Here is a 20,521-nt window from a genome sequence, read left to right as displayed (position 1 = left end):
ATTTATTTTGGAATTGTGATTTGTAGGCCGTTTGCTCAGCTGTTCCAAACATTCATTATCAAGTACATGTAATGTAAGAGAAAGCAACAACAACAGAAGAAACATCAAAATTCATCAACAATCAGCCACAAATAGAAACCACGCATTCACTTGTTCACTCATGGCAGCTAGATATAGGATTGCACAGTGATTTAACAAGCTCAATTTTAAATTGAAAAACAAAGTGGCGTACACATAGATAAAGAGCGTCTGGAATGAAATTAGGAGTAAAGACAGTGAAGTGCGAAATGAAGTCAAGTGTTTCCCTTTTCAAAATCAAAACTATAATTTTCTGATCATTAAACCATTCGATGTGTAATTTTTAGCCATGTTGCACACATAATTATGTTTTATATTTTATTTTATTTTCGTTCATTGTTATTATTTGTTCATCTCTCTTTGCGTTCGTCGATTATTATTGTGAATTGACAACCACGACCTGGCCAGACGGTGAGTCTCTATTTTCAAAAACAAAAACCTTAAATTCATACTCATTGAATGAATTTCAATTTTAATGTCATTTGATTCTTTTGTCATTTGATCTTTTCGAATAAAAACCGAATCAATGTAATTTTACGAGTTTTATTTTGTGTAAAAAGGCAAACGATTATTGACATAGTTCACGATGAATGCGCGATTCGAAATTTGAAGAGAAATATAAAAGAAAACATTCAAATCGTAATTGAAGGGAATATACTCAATCCAATTAGCTAACAATGTTTTGTATGTGTGTGTGTGTGTTTGAGCAGTGCGAATGAAATGCAGCTAATTATAGCTGTTGCCTCGTGCGACCAAGCGGGCGGACGGGCAAATATGAGAGGGAGAGAGAACGCGCACGCCCATTATAAATAAATATTTATGGAATGGAAAATGATTTTTGGATCTTTCTTGACTTGGCAGCCGCTTGGAATAACAATAAGAAAATGCAAAGATGGACTGACTTCTATTCAACATCAGTTGAATACAGCGTCGAACCGCAACAAGCTATCACGAATTCAATGAATGAAATGTGAGAGAGGCGGTGAGAGATGGAAGAAAATCGCTTAACATTTTCCTTTGTGTGCGTTACTCAGTTTTCTGTCGGTAATATATGAAGTATAGACATAGTGAGAAGACGAGCTGCATTTCATTTCTCCTTGAATTTTGATTCGTGTGTGCTCGCGCGATCAACAACAAAAACAAACTGATTGGCATTTCACACAGTGAATTGTGTGAATAGAGCAAAAGCAAACATCACTGGCTCATTGTGTAACGTGCAATATCATCACCATCGAGCGCACTTCACACGGCAACATCGATGGTCTCAAATAGATGGACATAGCCGATCGTGAATTTGCAATGCAACCGAGTGTTGAGCAGAAATAGAAATTAATTAATTTCCGTACAATTATCATTATCATTATCATGAACATGTGTATCCACTGACGGTATGGTAAAGAAAAAAAAAATGGTGGAAAAATCAAAATGTGCGCCCAAGTGCTCGCGTAACCGCAGTATCGGTAGTACCGTTTCATTGAGTTGTGCGTGTTGAATGCAAAAAAGCAAAAACGAAAAAAACGCTGTGCTGCGGTCAATTTTAAGTGGCAATGAAATCAAAGAATCAGTTACCTGACACTTCATTCACTTTATGCGATCTGTGATTTAAATCAGTTATCAATTTTGATGGTAAAATCATGAAAAGCTGTCAAAAATTCTGTCTATTTAACGATATGCATACAAGCACTATCGGCACGGCATTAAATGTAAACATACATACATTATTAGGCAATGCATTATGCAGTTTGGATTTGAGCGAAATTTTTATTTCTTCATCGTTTTGCCACGATTTGTAGCTTTGCCGTTTCTTTTTCACCCACTGGATTTGACGAGCACTTCTCTTCTTTTTTTTTCAAAATGTTTCAATTCTTCGTTTACTATAAATATTAAGAGCTCATTTTATTGTCATGATCGTATTGGTTTCATTTTGGCCATTTATTATATTGTTCGGAATTTTGTTTTTTTTTTTCGGACGGTCTATGGTTTTATATCGTTGTTTGCGTTCTTCATTTCATTCGTCTTCATCATCATTGATCGTAGTGTATTCTTTTTGTTATGTTGATATTGTATTCACTGTATTTTTTGTTTCTTTCTTTTATAATCGCTCGTATGTATTTTATATATATTCTTTAATTCGTTTCCATTTCGTTATGTATGAGTGAGTTACCAGAATTTACGTTCCAATTATCGTCCGTTCACTCGAAGTACAGTCAATTCTTGTAAGTGCGGTGGCCAATTGTGATTGTGAGAGGGGCACGGAGAGAAGAGGAGCGAACGAATCAGCCTGAAGTCAGAAGCTATTTCTGTTCCTCTTATTTCGATTAATCGCTTTGAAGAACACTTTTTTTTCTTCTCAATTTTTCTACGTATTGTTATTGCTGTTACTATTTGGCGTTTAATTGAAGTACATGTGTATATTCCGATGCTAGGGGGTAGACACATGGAATATTACTTGAGATATTCACCGAAATTGAAGGTACTCTTGGTATTCTTGGTATTCTTGGTATTCTCAGTTTTAGACGAAATGTCAATGCATTCAGCAACGTCTCACAATGTGCATATATGAATATTATCTTCCAAATATTAAAAAAACTTTTTCAACGCTATTAAGTGTAGTATTTCAATTGGTTTAATAAATACAAAAACAATTTTGATAAAAATAGCAGAAAGAAAATGGAAAAAATTAAAATAAATTTCGAAATGGTGAATGTTAAAACGAAATGGAAGAAACTTGAAATCTTTATTACCGATATCAATTTGACATTTGGTAATCACGGTATTCACATTTTTAGTACAAGTAATCTTTAAATAAGTAAGTAATTGTCATATTTGAAAATAGATAGGTATTATGACAATTCATTGGTATTCATTCATTCTCTATTGTGTCTACCCCCTAGTTCCGATGTGAACAATTTTAAGCATACACTCGACATATATGCAAAATGAAAGAAAAACAGAGAAAACACCGGCCACTTTTTTCATCTCTATCTCTTTTTGCCGTCAACTTCTTTCAAATTCCATTTTCTATTTTGCCAAAAACTTAAAATTCAACGAGATCATCTCGTTTGATGAGTTGCTGACTATATTTTGAGTTTGATTTTCTTGGAACTAGTGTCGATCGACTCGAGTAAGCTTTCACATCAATCAGTTTTTTTTTCCTCTCTCTTTTTCTTCGTCTTATTCTTTGTTTGGATATATCTCATCATCATCATAAACATCATAAATTGAGAGAGATGTTATGAATACGATAGATTTTAGTTTTGATGTCAAGTATTCGCTTGGATCTAATTGTGACCAAAGTCAAAATACGCTAATTATAAGACCGCACCGAATGACTCATAAATATGTATTGAAACGAAACAACATCACACACACAAAAAAAAGCACAACGTCGTCTACAGTTTGACGCTTATTACGGGTCACAAATCACCATGTCTTTCTCTTTTTCATGACCTTTACTTTTGACCTATGATGTAATTTGAACATGTGATCACATAGTACGCATGCAAAATACAACAACACCACATCGTAAAACAACTAACAGAAAAAATCGTTTTTTTTTTCTAAAGAAATTCAAAAGAGATTTTTTTACTGCAAAAAAACTGTACAGAAGTGACAGAGTGAGGACAAGAACATTGCGGCAAGAGAGAAAAAGAAAACAACAGTGGCTGCATTTTAAAATGTAATCAACCTGACCGACAGTCTAAGTTTATTTAAAATTACATATTATAAAAAAAAATACGCAAACAACAATTTGTTGCCTTTTTTTGTGTCCGGCGTGGTTAATTGTTTTGCGATGCTAAAGCTACTGTTTTGTATTTCATCGCGTACAACGGATTCTCTCATTGGGGCTGCATTCGTACATTTTACATGACTTGTTAATTCTTATTCTATTTCATTTATGACGAGTTTTGGACTTTAATCGGGCCAAAATTCACACATACACATGTAGATATGCGGTTATGCACAGGCACACGTTCCCTTGAACATTAAAACACATCAATCATCATTATGCCAAGGGAATTGGTGTGATTTGTCTGTGTGTGATTCACATTCTTGAAAATCGTGTGCAGATTTCGACTGATTTCGTTAATGTATTGCACAACATTCGAAAACAATATGTTTTAAGACGATTTAATTAATCTTTCTCTTATATTTCATTTTTCAAAGTCATTTCGATTAGATTTGTTCACTTTGATTTAACTGAATTGTATAAGTTTGTTTTTACTTATCGTGATTGTGAAAGAAATGAAATCCGTCAAATAAACTTACCGTCATTTTTCTCGAGTGAATTATACACTTTGGTGGCGACCTCGTCCTCTTCAGCATAATCCCAAAGACCGTCACAGGCTAAGATCAAAAAATCTTCTTTGCCATTCAGTGGGATGGCTGCAATGTCTGGCTCACCGATAACCACATCTTTTAAACCATAATCGCCAATCGCACGCGAAACAGCCAAACGACCATTCACACGATAACAACCGGGTGGAAATTCAAGTACACAACCGCCACTTTTTTCGATACGAATTCGTTCCGACTGTAAATTAAAAAAAAAAAATGTTTCATCGAAAAGTTATGTTCAATTCATTCAATGTTCACGAGATGGCGCACTTAAATGTAGCAAATGCATCAACCGTTTGAGTTTTGGTTTGACGATCGCTTGTCTTACCTCTGTGTCTGGCTTATGTGGATTTACTATTTGCAATACACGATTTTGTGAGACTAACAAAGCTTTTGAATCACCGACCCATCCAACAACCAATTGCCGTTCGGTCGGACGATAGAGAGCACATAAAGCTGTTGTACCTGACATCAATTTCTATGTTATGGAAGATACATCAACATGCAATGTTTAAGTTTCGTTTGAAAGTTTTCACATTTGAAATGAATGTGCGTGTTGAACTTACTTGTTTTTTGGACTTTTCAATGAATTTTTCGTCTGTGTTAAGAAAAGCTTCACGAAGAGCTTCATGAGGTTTACTCGGATAAAATTTACTGGCAACTATTTCACAATGCAAATGTGATACACTGTATGCAGCTGCATCTGTACCACCATGCCCATCAAATATCGCATAGTAGCTAGTCGTATCGGAGTCCTATCGAAGAAGAAAAAATCCATTTGAATTCGATTTGTAAAATAATGCAAAAAAAAATATGAAAGAAGAGATTGTAGTTACCTTGATGCCAAATACTTGATTAAAATCATCGATAATGATGTGCCGATCTTCCATGTGTCGTCTTGTATTTTTAATTCCTTTCGCCGAATACAATGCAGGCCGTTTGACTGGCGGTGACGGTATCAATTTATCCAATTGCAAATTATCCAAAAGGCTTTGGCATACATCGTTTATTTTCGATATGGACAATTGCATTAGTTTTAACGTTTGATATTCTGTGAATGATAAAAATTGGTTAACGTCGTTTTTTTCATCTTCGTTAGTTTTTGTTTCGTTCAAATCATTTTTGACGATGACAAATGTCATGTGCGATGGTCGAAGAGAGGGAAAAGAAGAATACGAATCGGTTTGTGTAGATGATTGATACATTCCATTTGACGATCAATTTACACTTAATGAGATTCAATAACTTTGAGCCGCATGGATTTGAATTGTGTGTAACAAGAGAGCACGGACCACAAATGGAACAAGGAACATTTGAAAGTATAATATGGGTGTGAATGAATACAAAATACTAACGACACTTGAAAACTCATTCCGAAATTGGACCACACCACATCTTATGTGCAGATTTGTGTTGAATAATGCAGACATTAGGTTTGAGCTATGGATATAGCGGCTGCTATTTCATAGCTGCTATTCATAGGCGCTATTTATCTCGTTTTAATGCATTTATGCGTATTGTGCGTTATTTTCTACATCTCTCTCGTACTCACATTCAAATGTACAAAAGAATAGTAGGCTATGATATTCCTACTCGGTGTTACACACAGCACACGAATTAAATAGCGCCTATGAATAGCACCATATTAAAATACTAACAACAATTGACACTATTTGAAGCCACATTTTGTCTTGTCACAGTTACATTTTGATTTATCGGTTTGCTACATTTTTTTTTTGCTTCTCTCCCTCTCTCTTCTCTCGGTCGTTTTAATGCAAAATTTCCATTGTGTTAAGCAAACGTCATATGATTTGTCGAATGGAAAAAAGCAAAATTGGCTTTTGTTTGAAATAAGAAGCGATGCATATCAAGATACAAAAAATATATATAGAATTTTTCAGCAATAAATCATCGTAATTTCGGTGGTAATAACCGTTTCATTTCCATTTTTGACGAGAAATAACGCAATGACTGCATTAAAAGAGAGTTGCCGGCGTGTCGTAAAATCATTATTATTATGATTTCACATATAACTATGTAAAGTTTTATCAGAAATGAAATCAAAGCGCCAAAAAATGCACATTCAACCGACGGTACATCTAGGTGAATTTCCATTGTTCGAACCATATTTCTGCTCGGCACTTCTTTGTTTTTTTTTTTTCGTAATTTTGGCGAATGAGAGAGGGAGTGAATGAGTGAATTTACTTAGTTAAATCTCCAGTTAGTCTGCAGAAAATAAGAAAATGAAATATGAAATATTGTGCAGCGAACGAAGGAAAGAAAATTTTGTGTTCGAAATAAGCGTCAATGCGTACGGTCAATGTACGATGATTTGTATATTGCTGAACACACAAACCGTTTATTATTATTATTTTATTTTGCTCTTTTCATATTGCTGTGTATGCTTAGTTTCATTTTATTTTTTATTTTTATTTTTTTGCACTTAATGTTTCATTTCTTTGCTATGCTTTCTTTCTCTATCTCTCGCTCGTTCATTTTGTTCATTCATCAGCCCATACAATGTTGTTGGTGTGGCGTACAGTAGTTCTGTGTGCATTATAAATTTTAATTCTAAAATAATTAAAATAAAAACAAAGTCATAAGTAGAGAAGGCATTCAGCGAAGTGCCCGAATGAATAGTGGTGGCGGCGGCGGCGACGATAATATGGAATATGTTAATGTGTTTCGATCGCGCGCATTTATACGTATAAGTAATAAGGTGTTTGGGTCGAGTTTACTGTATGTTCTTGGCTTTGAGTGTGCTCAGAAAATATTGAGTTGAATGAGTGAAGAGAACATCAACGACAGAGTGCAACTAAAATTGATTCGTTTTATCTTTTCGGTGTACATGTACATTGTATATGATGAAGCTACATATACGGACACAATTTATAGTTTTGCTACTGTCTAGCGCACTTGACCAGCAGAACAAAAGTGAATTGCAACTTTGTATATATGTATACATATGCATCATAATTCATAATAGATTTCATTCATTCACTACTCCGCATCAATTTCGAGAAGATTTATTCTTCGGTCTACACTTCTTCTGCTTTTAGTTTGTTCTGGCATTGATTGTGCTGATGTTTTTTTTTTCTTTCTTGCAATTCGCTTTTTTCAAGCCATATATTCCATTTCGATGACTCTATTCAAGACTCTTTCCGTTCCAATGCACCCGATCGCTCACACTCTCTATTTTATGGGGCTTAACATATTCAAAATTGGATTTCCTCGTGTCTTTTTGTTACAATGAGCTTAACTTTTGTGTTTACCATGCACAAATCGTTTCATTCAAACAATAGGAAAATGACTAAAGTGCGGGGATTTTTTTCCTCAATTCTACTTACCATTTGTATTGGCCAGATAACCATATTGCTCAGGTGATTTACGTAATGTTTGATGTGTTTGATCCAATGCCAATTTTATGATTGGCGCAACCAATGTTTGTGGACATTTTCTGAAAAGACACAAAATTAATCGAAATTAGTTTATTATACAGAGATAATGCTACTCCATGCATTCTATTTTTAGTCTTATTGCATGTTATGGAATCGATTTCAGTTACGTTTATATCATTTTTTTTATACAAAAATTACCAAATAATTATCTATTTATATCAAAAAAATGTCGATATTTTTCGATATAACTGTCTTGGAACGTTGCCATCACAAATAAAATGATAGAATTTATTTAAAAGAAGAAAAAAATTCTGACCTTTCAAAAAAAAAACTAATCGAGAATTGAATTTGATATTTGCATCGCATATACAACATTTAACAATATCAAATATTTACAAAGTAATTCGTGATACACATCTGTCCTCTTTTATGCTAAAAAGAGAGAAAGAGAGATCGAATGCGATTCTCTCTCTTTCGAATAAAAAAAGAATCACGTTATAGTTGATTGGAATATCGGAGGGTATTGTACTTTGCGATGAGGTTGGTTTAAATGAAAATGTTGCCATCTTTTCTGAGAGTGAAAATAGATGTAAATTTCGTGTTACAAGCGAAAAAAACTCACACAAACAGAGTCGAGCGTGCATAACGAAGTGGATAGTAAAATGAATGGGCTTAGTGAGTGGTCAAAATACACACACACATACGCAAAAAAAAAGAATGCACACTCGACTCGATGGATGAAATATAGAAAGCTAACTCGATCCATGCATGACAACGGAGCACTGCAGCAGCAGCAACAGCAACGGAGAACATGAAAAGTAATACGGAACAAAAATACGACAATGGCGACAGCAGGACACACATGATAATTACTGAAATAAGGTAAGTGTGAGGTAAGCACTCTTCATTTATGGCTATGCGAAAAATACCTCGACATGAAATAATGAGAGAGCCGAACATCTCAAATCAAGTAGTAATTAAAAAAGAGAAGCCAAACAAAAAAGCAAATGGCCATGCGAACAAAGCAAGCAGCTGGCTATCTATCATGCATATTGGTATGCAATGTATAGATAAACTAAAGCCGAAATTGATTGAGACGACATTTCACATGGACAATTGAAAATTGTCGAAATTTCTCTGGCTTTTGGCAAACTAAAAATTGATCGGAAATGAATAGAAACAAAAACATTATTCTCGAATAAGAACAATGGCCACGCTTGACCACATCGATTTCAATGAGAATTTATGCATGTGTGTGAGTGAGCTTCTTTTGTTGTGGCAAAGTGTCCATTTGCAGGTTTTTTTTACGATTCCGTCAGTCTGTCTGTCTGTCGTTCCATCTCTCATATGTAATGTACATTTGTAACACAAACAGTGGAGAAAGAAACAAAGCGAGAATTTAAAGCGCAAAGCTTTTTAATTAATATTCATTTATGTATGAATAGATTAAACAGTTAGTTGCTGCTGTTATTGTTCTTTTATCTATTTATAATTTAAGTTGAAGATTTTATTCATCAATTGCGTATATACATTGGACGATTTGTTAATTATTGCAAGCGATAAAAGAAGAAACAAAAATTATGAAATGATTTCAAGCATGCATGGGGGCTTTCTATTCTGCTGTTGCTGTTGCAGCACATACATTTTCCATTCTTAGATTTGACTTAAGAAGTAAAATTACCATAAGTGGCAAGTACATCATTTGATGCGATAATCAAGCTTTGCACAGAAGTCGTTTTATATGAAACAAAAATACAGAAGAAGAAAAATGGATGCTGTTGCACTTGAAGAGATGCGAGCTTGTGAAAGAAGCCAATCTCAAATGCCGCTAAGAAGTAATAGTCTTGGGCGAAATTGATAAGCATTTTATCAAAAATATGCGCACAACATTTAAATGTTTTCTCTCTGTGTGTCTGTTTCTCGATCTCCATCCGGATGCACACGAGATGAACATATTCAGAATTGGTTGTCATGTACATGCAATATGATGGTTGCTGAACTCATATTTACAAAATGCTATCTAAATTAAGTGACAATCAAACCCACACAAACACAAACACACACATATGCTCACCATAGATGAGATCTCTTCAGTTGCTATTGTTCATTTATGCATATTTGATTCGGTAAATCGAATGAAATTGCTAATTGTACATCGTACTCATGCAGACAAAATGCAAAAACATGAAACTCTCGAAATCGATATATTCGGATAAAAGTCGAATCGGTTGATTTGTGTATGTTGCATATACACAAATATCCTCGAAATACATGTATCGAAACATAAAATAAATAAACACATTTTTTTTTTGCCCGAACACTCTTTCGGTTCGTCTTTATCATTTCGTTTCTCTACATTTTTTGATATGGTCGTATGTGTTTGCCGAGATTCGGATATAACAATATGCTATTAATCACATTTCCAGACCATGCCACACGAACGAAATGGTTTATGTTAACTGCGCGACGCTCGCGCGTGTGTGCATAATACTTGTCACATTCACAAATGAGAAAGAAAGAGACACAGAGCGAAAAACTATACAGAAACATTCTGAACAATTGCATTCAAAAGAGCATCTCGTGTGTATAATTTCTCTCTGCGTGGGCATGTTATAAATAATGTTGTTATGGGTGCGGACCACGAAAATTGTTTCATTTGTACACATTTACTAACTCTTTGTACTATCTCTCTTTGAAAGTGTGTGTGTCTGTGTTTTTTAATTGGCGTTGTTGTTTTGAATCTCATTCATTGCGGATACATGCACTGAGACTATTGCATATAATATTGCATTGTTTCGGCATCTTTTACCAAAATCCTTCATTTTGAAAGCATACAACTCTCATTTGTGTGGACTCAACGGCAATTGCTCGTATTTATATTGCGTTTGATACATTGAACATCTTTCAACCAGTACCGTAAAATTGGTATGGTGTTTTTTTTTTTTTGAAATTCATTGCATGCCCATGAGAATTGAAAATTCCAAAAGACAAGAGTGAAAACAAGATATTGTTGGATCGTAATGATATTTGATGGTGGTTTTAATTTAATTATATCTTATGCCATTGGATTGTTTTCTGATTATTATTTGCAATCGAGAATCAGATAGACTTTCGAGTTTGTGTGAGTTGAAAATATGGTAATCGATGTGATATTTGAGAGCATCCATCTGTAGCATTGAATCTCACAATAAATACATAAGTCTATTTATACAGTGATACAAAAGTATGCGGTGGTTTTATATTTGTTTCTAAAATGTTTCTAATTTTCAAATAATAATTCCATCAAAGCGATTGTTTTAAGTCCCTGCATTAGAAATCCAAATTCAATTGCCATGATATTTAATGAGCGAACTATTTTCAGCAGCACACTGAAACAAAAGTTTTTGGAAACATCCCATTTTTGGGTTGAACAGCAGACAAATGAGAAACTAGACACTAAAATATCCGCTCTGGTCAAGTTCAATTGAATTCTGTGTTCCTCTCTTTTTATTTGCCTCATTTTTTTTACTCTGGCACAAAAATTGCACTTGAGCTCACCATGACTGTTGATTTCAATGACGAAACTTTTCCTGATTTTGTTTTCCAGCAAAAAAAGTTTCTCCGAGAAAACTATAATTTGACTAACTTTGGTTGAAAATCAAAACCAATTTCCAACTTTTTTGTAAATTTGTAAATTTTTTTCGATCGGATTTTTTTGTTTGTGTGTACAATTGTGCATGGTTGAGTATTCGTCATAACCGCAAAATTGTTTGAGTTTGTGCATAGAAATTGTGGATAGAAAAACCAAAGCAAGCACACAAATCCAGTCGACAGAATTTCTCCTTGGCCTTTATTTGGTTGGAATGTAGTGGCTTGTTCTCGTTTGCCCTCTCCATCTTTCTCTTATGCTCCATAAGTAATGATAATGACATTGTAAATGTTGGATTAGAATTTTTAATTAAAGCTTTTACGGTGTCACACCTCGCTCTCTCGCAAACTGATTGCGTTCATGACACACATGGCACACAAATTCGTTATTGTGTCATAAATATTCTCCCATATCACGTCATACACACACACACCACACATATTTTGTTATTTTGTTTACATGTAAAAAGCCCACATTTTCGCGTTCGACCCATATATTTCGTTCAGCAATTTATTATATACACATATGTATATGTAATATGCCGGAATAAAAAAAAAATGTTCACGCGAGTTGCAGATGCTGCATTTCTCTGTCTTTTTCTTTTCTCGCCATCTCCTAAGTGGGGTGCACACATGCAGCAATGATGTTATATAATTCGTAAACGTGCAAATGATATATTCTGAAATGCAATTTAATAGCCATATTTATGGTACTTATCTTTCTTTTGCACAACGAAAAGAACGAACACAAAAAAAATCACGTACACCGAACCACTTCACCGTCAGAAGAAGAGAGGCACAATGTTAATTGCAGATGAAAAAAAATCAAACTTTTTGCATGCTAAATAATTCAATGAAGTGGTAAATGAGCGCATCGCAATTGTATTTCCTAATGAATTTAAAGCAGTACTCATTTTTCATGTTGCCTTCCTCCCTTAATTTCCGGACGAAATGAAAGACAGATAGCATATTTCGTTTACGTTCACATTGAAACGATGGAAAAATAATGAGAGAAGGAAAGAAACCCGGAAGAAAAATTAAAACTGAGAAAAAAAATGAAATATTTCATTTACGATACAATTCATACCGAATAGGCACACGCAATTGAAGGGTATTGACTTGATATCGATTTAATAATTAAAAGATAAAATTTGTTGATTTTTCAATCGAATTTTTTTTCGTTTTGTTTTGTTTGGTTATTGGGCATTTTTCAACAATTTTTCCATGTTTTTTTTTTTCATGAACAATTGGACAAATGTATACAGAGAGAATGCCGAATCGATTGAAATTTGAGTTAAAATGACGTATGGTTACGGGTACATGACTTTCGGTGGATAATAAATGAAGAAGACGACAAAAGAACGAGTAAAAATTAAAAGGCGTTGCATGTCAATACAATGCATTTTGAAAATAATAATAAAGCCGTCGTCGTCATTGTCGCCATCGTTGCTGTCATGGTAATTTTGACTATACTACACGCACATGTTTTTACAAATTCCACTGTATACTCATTCATTTTCATCGTTCAAGACCAGATCATATTCATTTTCTCATAGCCAGCGTTAATATAATATAGTATGTTTGTACGCGTTGTTTACATGTCGAATGATATAGAGATAAACATAAACCGCCCGAAAAAAAAACGCTAGCAAAATGATAAAACCAAAACAGTTTTCGTTGTTCCCCTTTTGGTCTGTTGATATAGTAGACGATTCAATTCAAGAGTCGGATGCAATTTGCCGACGAATCGTAATATATGAAGAAGAATAAACTACCACCACCATCATTTACAATCATTTTCATTTACTACAAGACAGTGAAAATAGAGAAAAACAACAAATCGACGCATTTTTACGATCGGCATCAATGACTTCGCCCTCTGCTAAATTGAATACGATTTATGTGAGTGTGTGAAACACACAGTGTAACGCAATGGCAATTCATAAACATAATATGACTTCTGAAAATGAGTATCGTCAAAACGATGCATAGATGCGTTACGGTCTAGAATGTAAATAAATAAATTATTTTTATCGTTACATATGCGATCTATCCGCTAGGCGAGTGCACTCTCATACTCACAGAGATTCGGTCATTCAAACGAAAATGCTCGCACACTAGGAGACACAGAGATATGCGTAGAGATTGCGTGTCAATCGAATTAAAACTAAAAATACAGACGAACGCACAATTTTGTATTACACATACTGTGCAGCTCTTGAATTCTAATGCCAATGTTTTTCGAATGTTTCGCCGTTTGACAAGAGCATTAGATTTTGTCGTGTTGACAAAATCTATTCCAAATTGAAAGGATGTTTAACTCAATAACTCAATGCAGGGCATATTGATTTTATTGTGATTTTTTCTTTCTTTCTCTTTCTCCGGGAGCGGGAGAGAGAGCGAGTGTTGTTTCTGTTAATGAGCAAACATGCTGAGACCACGATTTACCACATGAATATGATTAGATTTTTCCGTCTATTGGCAAGAACGAAAATGAAACTTGAAATTGACACCCTCTCCGACGTATATTGTCGTATTAGTGTTAAGTGTTTGATTATATAATGATCTCATGTCTACTCATGTAATATATAAATATGAACAACTTACTTATCGCCCAAATATTGAATCATCCAGTCGATAACAGCTCCGGATATTTCATTTTCTTCGAGTGTATAATTTGGCACGCGTACCGGCAATTGATCCGTTGGATCAACATTTTCCGCAAAATATTCCAAAAATGAGCGATAAATTTCAAAATTTTCCGTTTGTGTATCGGTGCAAACGATATTGCGAGCAAAATCCGTTTCACTGGTCGACGTTTCCATCGTTCTTAATTCGATTCTTTTTTTTCTCTCACTTTTTTATTGTAATTGCTCTGATCACGTTATGATTCACGTGGACAAATTCAAAATGGATTCGTTGTTGATATTATACACTGTTACTTTTATATTTGTCTATCTTTTGTTACTTTTTTTTCTTCTTCTTTCAATGTAGAATGGTCAAGGTGATGAAAATGCACGTCTTTTCGGAGTAAGTCAATTCCACTAAATGTATTAAACAAGTGGGTTCTTTTATTTAACGACCGATTACTATCCGAGCTTCCAATTGAATTCGATATTCGCCTTTCAACGCAGTTAGTTTTATTTAGATTCAGAGCACGAAAGAGAAAACACTGTGTTCAAAAATATTAGCACTGCAGAAAAAATTGTTTTGTTATTATTCATTTGAGTATTAGTCACTTGTTTCTTGATTTATAATCCGATTCAATTTGGAATTCAAACACTTTATTCTGCGCCTGCACACTTTTCACACGGCAAATAGATGATGATGTTTTTTTTTGTTAGTTTGGTTCGTATTTCATTCGTTGAAAATAATTGAACACATAAAATGAAACAGAATTGTCCCGTTGCAATAAAATTGTCACAATGGTTGATAAAACGATGTTAACCGAACTGAAATTATTTTTCTCAACTACAACAATAACAAAACGAGAATGCTCGTAAATAACGTGTCTTCGCTAGTGATTACTCATTTTCATGTCATTCAAATAAAAACGATCTGCAAAATATAAAATTGATGTGCAACGTTGTTAAATGTAGTATAGTATACAGTAGCGGCTAGAAGTTTAAGTACATTCATTGATTTTCGTATGAATTGAGAAGTTGTGTGCGTTGTTAAATCATATTTCAAGACATTTAAATTGGTTAATTTTTGGTAGGTAGTTGAACTTTAATTTATTTATAATTAAAGAGTCAAAAATACAGAGGAAATGCGCTTTGAAATGGCATGCCGTTGATGGTTATTCAGTTTCATATGCAACAAAATCATGTTGAATATATTATTAATAATAATTTGATTTGCATGCCATTACAAAGTCACTGAACATTTTCTTCATTCAATGTATGTGAAAATCGATGGTGTCAAACTTTTAGCCGGTACCGTCTCATTCAAAAAGTTCAAACGATGAACGTCAACAAAATTCTTCAAAAAATTTGTATTCGTTCTGTAGAAATGGCGGGGACATGATTTGTTAAGCGGAGCAAATGAGATGGACGGGATTTTGTACAGATCACGTTCGTGCAGTGAACATAAAATATAAAAGAATTGAAAATGTTCCCGATATTTTGGAAGTGAAATGGTCAATAAAGGGAATTGTTTTGTTCGTACTTTGCAAACAGTCAAACCGACCAAACGACGTAAACATTTTCTTTTTCTCTCTGCGGAATTTTTTTCATACGAATCGAATAAACGTGCATAAAATGATTGTTGCTACAATTTTCTCTCTCTCCTTCACTTTTCCTTCATCTTTTGACGGTGTTAGGTTGATGGTATCTTGTTATTTTGCTGTTGGTGATGTTGATGGTGGTGCTACATTTCATATGTGTATGTATGGTGTTTGCCGGTTATGCGGATGGCATATCTAAACCCGACTACCGTTCTTCTTACAATCATCGTCACTAAGAAGAAGCACTTTATCGTTTTTAACCTTTCGACGCTTCTCCGAATCTATATGCCATAAACAGAACACAACCGAATGAAGAAGGAAAAAAAACGATATGTGTATAATACACACATCGCACTGTACACCACTGTCGCGTACACCGTTCTTCATAAACTATCATTTTGTGTGCATGTGTATTTGAATGCTGGAAAACTCGCACCAGAATGAGAGAAAGAATATAATCAGCGAATAATAAAAATAATAATAATAAAAAAACAGAGACGACGAAGAATAATGTACACACACCATTGCCAACAAGTCGAGCAAAACATACAAGTGACAACAATGGCCCCAGCATGTACAATGGCGATTTACGGCATATAGCGAGAGAAATTGAGCACACAGGAACAATATAACTAACTGAAAACACACTGAACCAGCAAACCATAAAAAAAAGAGAAAGAGAGCGAGCGGAGAAAAGAAAGAAAATGTTTTTTAAAGTGAAAAACAACGTAAAACAGTATTGTTGATTTGACTTTTCTGTGTTATCCTCGTTAATTCGAGGTGATTCTTCTTCTTCTTTTTTTCGTTGTTGTCATCATCATCTTGTGTTGTTTGGTACGCATAAGAATTCCATTTGTATGCTAGCGGGCTTTTTTTTTGTTCTTGGCTCCATTTTTCTCTCTCATATGTGTAAATCACAAAATGACAAAACTATATAAATGTTATTTAGATGCGAACATGGTACATGTCTTCATCAATTGTCCGGGCGCGAGCCTGAATAAAGATTGTGCTAAGGATTTTTTTGTCTTCTGTTTCTCCGATTTTATTATTCAACGATGCTCCTGTTCATGTATACAAACTAACGAACTTTCTGTTTATTTTTCTATTAAAATCTTCATTTTTCTTTATTTTTCCTATTTTGATTTACTGATAGCAGTTGAGAGTCGGTTGTATACTATCATCAAAGAATCACGCACATAGAATGTTGGAATTTTATTAAAAACAACTAAAAGATAAAAAAAAAACAACTTTCATTCTCTTTCTTTTGCACGAATTGCATTTGAAAAACACTTGAAACTTATATTCACGTGATTTTCGACCCGTATTTGAGTCTTCGCCAATTTCTTGGAACAATTTGCAATTGGATTCCGCACACAAAACTACAGTAGCTCGAAATTCGAACGGATTTGAACAATAAATAGAAATATAAAAAAAACCAGTACGACAAACGAGAACGGCAACAAAAATGCAACTTAAGCGGTGTCATGTACTTAGGGGAACAAAATAACGCGTCAAAAAACGTGGTTTGAAGGTTGAATTGTTAGTATACATGTTATGGCAACTATTTGTTGCAAGTGTTGATTTGTAAAACGGTTTTTTTTATATATTCTCTCTCATCGTCTATCTATTTTGGCTAATTATCATGAGATTACATCAGCTGTCATATAGAATATGTGTAATAATCACTGATGACGCTAACCAGAGATAGCGACAGAGTGAGATAGGAAAACGGCATTAGACAATTTACGCGCAAAACACAAAATCGTGTTTGGTCTGGTTGTTTTCGGTACTGCACTTTCAGGCAAAAGAGTAAACAAATCATACATTGCTCTTTCTCTATATCTCCCTCGTTCTCGCTAACATTCATTCGCTCAATTTAATCCAATGAAATTATGTCACACATAATGCAAATTTAAAAGAAAAAAGTACCAACAACAAACGAAACACTGTTTTGCTCGTTTAAAGCCAATGCAAACACTTGTAATTTTGATACGTTGTTGATGTTATACGTTAATTAAAATGGCTCGTTGGTCATTTTGAAGAGCGAAAAAAACTGTTTAACACAAACACTGTTCACTCATATTCCTCATCACATCACAGAACGAATCAATGTTTCATTTTTCAATCAAACAATTCCAATAAATTGAATAGTCGAGGAATTTTCTGACACATTATTCTAAAAAAAAAAATAATCTAAACTGTGTAGTTTATATACAAATGCAGAGTGCGTCAACAAACTGACAAAACATAAATGTGTATGTGTGCGTATCGTTATTGTTTGCCGACTCAATTATGATTATTTTGCTCTGGATTAAATGATACGAAATGCGAAAAATATTTCACACTTAATCGGTGTTTTAAATTTATAATGAATTGTCGAAATGTGATAAAGTTAAGCGCACTCACATTGTGTTTTGTGTACACTCACCGCTGAAGTCAATCAAACAACTGAGAGCGAGAGAATAAGAATTTAGTGTGTGACACACAAACATATCGTACATATAGCATAGGCAACAATGCTGCCACCGTTGTTATTTCTTCTTCTTCTTTTTCCATCTTTTACTCGTGTATATTCTCGTGTATATAAGCCTCGTTGCGCACATACTATCTTCATCAGAAGCACGAGACACGCACACATACAATTCTTTGCCTATATATGCAGGCATATATATATACTATAATATAGTCATCTTTGTCTGTTGCGTTCAATATCAAATGCCGCCGCTGTGTTATGAACTGTTTTGCGCGTTTTTTGTTTTTATTGTTCTGAATGTTCTTTTTGATTCACACATACACACACACGGACGGACGGACGGACGCTCACACATTGTACGGAAAATCACCACAAAACAATGAATACGGCGGCAAACGGAACATCGACAACGAAACAAAACAACATAAATGACTCATACAGGTACATGTAATAACCAAAGACCGGATCGAACAAGCCGTGTAACATCAACAACAATGTTTCACATCTGAAATTAGTGCATATAAGTAATTCAATTTACCTTTTTTTTTAATAGTAAAAACCATAATTTCCGAGAATAAACTCCAAAGATGAGTGTTATGTGTTGGCGCATTCACACAAATATCCAAATTCAAATGGAGATGATCACTTGGTTTTTGCGAGAAAAAAAACACACATATACAACATAATGAACACAATTGTCATGGATGAAGTGATATTTTTATGATGGCTGATAAATTTATGTGTGAACACAAAACATACAAATGAGATTTTGCCTTTTCTTGTTGGCAATCAACCTTTTTATTCTCTCGTCTCGTTCTCTCTTTGTGCCTTTTCTTGCTGCTCGTGGTTTTCTTCGCCGACCGCAATCGCATACACAAGAGATTCTTTGAGATTTTTCGCGTAATCATCGATACACATGAAAATCATTCAATACGATTTAACGTTCAATGCCTTCTACAATGTATATACCATAAAAAACAACATTCTTCTGTAAACATTTGGACCCAATCAAATGAAATATCTTTATAACAAAATGTAGTTTATTCTTCATACATTTAAGGTAAATATTTACACACTACAATATCCATAATATATTTATTTATTTTTTTAAAAAAGGACATTTTAAATGATTCATATGATGATTTTAAGATGCATTCACCTCTTCTTTTTCATCGTCGCTGCTTTCGGACGATGTCGGAAAGAATTCATCACGGCTTTTATCTTTTTCGGCTTGAGCTTTTCGCAGATACTCATCTTGAGCCTCGAGAATCTCTTTGCTTGATGTGCACGACGAATACTTTTCCAATAATTCATCATTGAGCTCCAAAAATGAATGACCCCAAGAAAATTTACTCAAATACCACTTGGCCTCGCTTTTCAATCCTACGACATGACAAACAAAAAAAAAAATCACATTACAACCAAATTTGTTCGATTGAATTTCTGTAAAAAAATGCAACCATTTTGTAAAAAAAAAAACAGAAACATTCTCACCAATGATATAAAGAGCGGCCGCAATGGCCTCAACACAACTCAATTGACATGGTTTACCATAGTTTATTGGATTTGCAGCAACTAAAAATGGTAGCAATCGTGGATGTGGCGTTTTCATGCGATCAAATGGAGTCTCATCTAATTTAGCCCATGAACAATCGACCACAGCCAAACCGGACGCTTGGATAATTTCCTTATCGGCTGGACTTACACAATTCGTTCCGACTGGCGTCAGTACAAGTCCCGGAAATCGTTGACCCAATCGTAAATTATTGATCAAACCATGTCGTGCTAATTTTCGTCCCGAACATTTTTTCGGATCGCAATGGTTCTGACCGAAAAAAAAGAGAAGAAAGATACCAATTATTTTCAAACATATAACAAATATGATGTTTATGTTATAGAAATTGAATGCACTTACAAGATCCCACATGGCAACATTAAAAGTGGGCGCAGTACCTTGGTCGTCATCATCTGAGCTTGATTCGGAGCCCGACGAAGAAGACGACGATCCATTTTCGCTGGATGATGTATTTGATTGTAATTTTAAATCGGCCGCTCGTTCAGCCAATTTTCGATCAACATTTCGATGTGATTGTTTGGCATATTTTTTATTTCGACGATTATTTGCACCACTACCGCTTGAACCACGACCCGATTTTGCACGATTCATTTTCAATAACAATTCTATAAATGTAAACTCATTTGTTTTTCAACAACACATGTTCATGTGTGCACACGATGATTTGACAATAAATGTCAGAATAAAACTATGTATACGGCTGTCAAATTGGCGCTGCCGGTCTTCTGTCCATTTTAAATGTAGATAATATTCAATCGAAATGAAAAATTCCAATTTTTGTGCAAAGATTTTTTGAATTTTGAATG

At 34.3% G+C, this 20,521-nt stretch overlaps 2 protein-coding genes across 2 annotated transcripts in view; both read right to left on the bottom strand.

The window, feature by feature from the left end:
- LOC116345413 overlaps window positions 1-18,104 on the bottom strand; it is an 80,530-nt gene extending 62,426 nt beyond the window's left edge. The window contains exons 1-7 of the mRNA XM_031774732.1: window positions 18,073-18,104; window positions 14,049-14,999; window positions 7,764-7,873; window positions 5,253-5,467; window positions 4,983-5,171; window positions 4,745-4,894; window positions 4,348-4,612 (exon numbers count right to left, since the gene is read on the bottom strand). Of these exons, the coding sequence (XP_031630592.1) occupies window positions 4,348-4,612; window positions 4,745-4,894; window positions 4,983-5,171; window positions 5,253-5,467; window positions 7,764-7,873; window positions 14,049-14,266 (1,147 nt within the window). The 5' untranslated portion in view covers window positions 14,267-14,999; window positions 18,073-18,104. The remainder of the gene's footprint in view (window positions 1-4,347; window positions 4,613-4,744; window positions 4,895-4,982; window positions 5,172-5,252; window positions 5,468-7,763; window positions 7,874-14,048; window positions 15,000-18,072) is intronic.
- Window positions 18,105-19,215: 1,111 nt separating this feature from the next.
- LOC116345414 (ribosome biogenesis protein TSR3 homolog) lies at window positions 19,216-20,392 on the bottom strand. Its single transcript, XM_031774733.1, has 3 exons — window positions 20,055-20,392; window positions 19,634-19,964; window positions 19,216-19,522 (listed from the first exon to the last, which is right to left on the bottom strand). Exons 1-3 carry the CDS (start codon window positions 20,304-20,306, stop codon window positions 19,284-19,286), a joined length of 822 nt encoding a protein of 273 aa, XP_031630593.1. The 5' UTR covers window positions 20,307-20,392; the 3' UTR covers window positions 19,216-19,283.
- Window positions 20,393-20,521: the final 129 nt, after the last annotated feature.

Source organism: Contarinia nasturtii, unplaced genomic scaffold (genome assembly GCF_009176525.2).
Source record: "Contarinia nasturtii isolate CC-2019 unplaced genomic scaffold, AAFC_CNas_1.1 Cnas_scaffold_1240, whole genome shotgun sequence".
Taxonomy (NCBI): Eukaryota; Metazoa; Arthropoda; class Insecta; order Diptera; family Cecidomyiidae; genus Contarinia; species Contarinia nasturtii.
Note: the sequence above shows the minus strand (reverse complement) of the source record. Positions and strands in the feature narration are given on the sequence as shown.

Bases quoted from the DNA above. Each gene is read 5' to 3' on its own strand.
- LOC116345414 (XM_031774733.1), bottom strand. From the start codon at position 20,306: ATGAATCGTGCAAAATCGGGTCGTGGTTCAAGCGGTAGTGGTGCAAAT. The intron at 19,965-20,054 runs GTAAGTGCATTC...TTTTTCGGTCAG, and splicing joins ATGTTGCCATGTGGGATCTT to AACCATTGCGATCCGAAAAA. The intron at 19,523-19,633 runs GTGAGAATGTTT...GTCATGTCGTAG, and splicing joins GGCCGCTCTTTATATCATTG to GATTGAAAAGCGAGGCCAAG.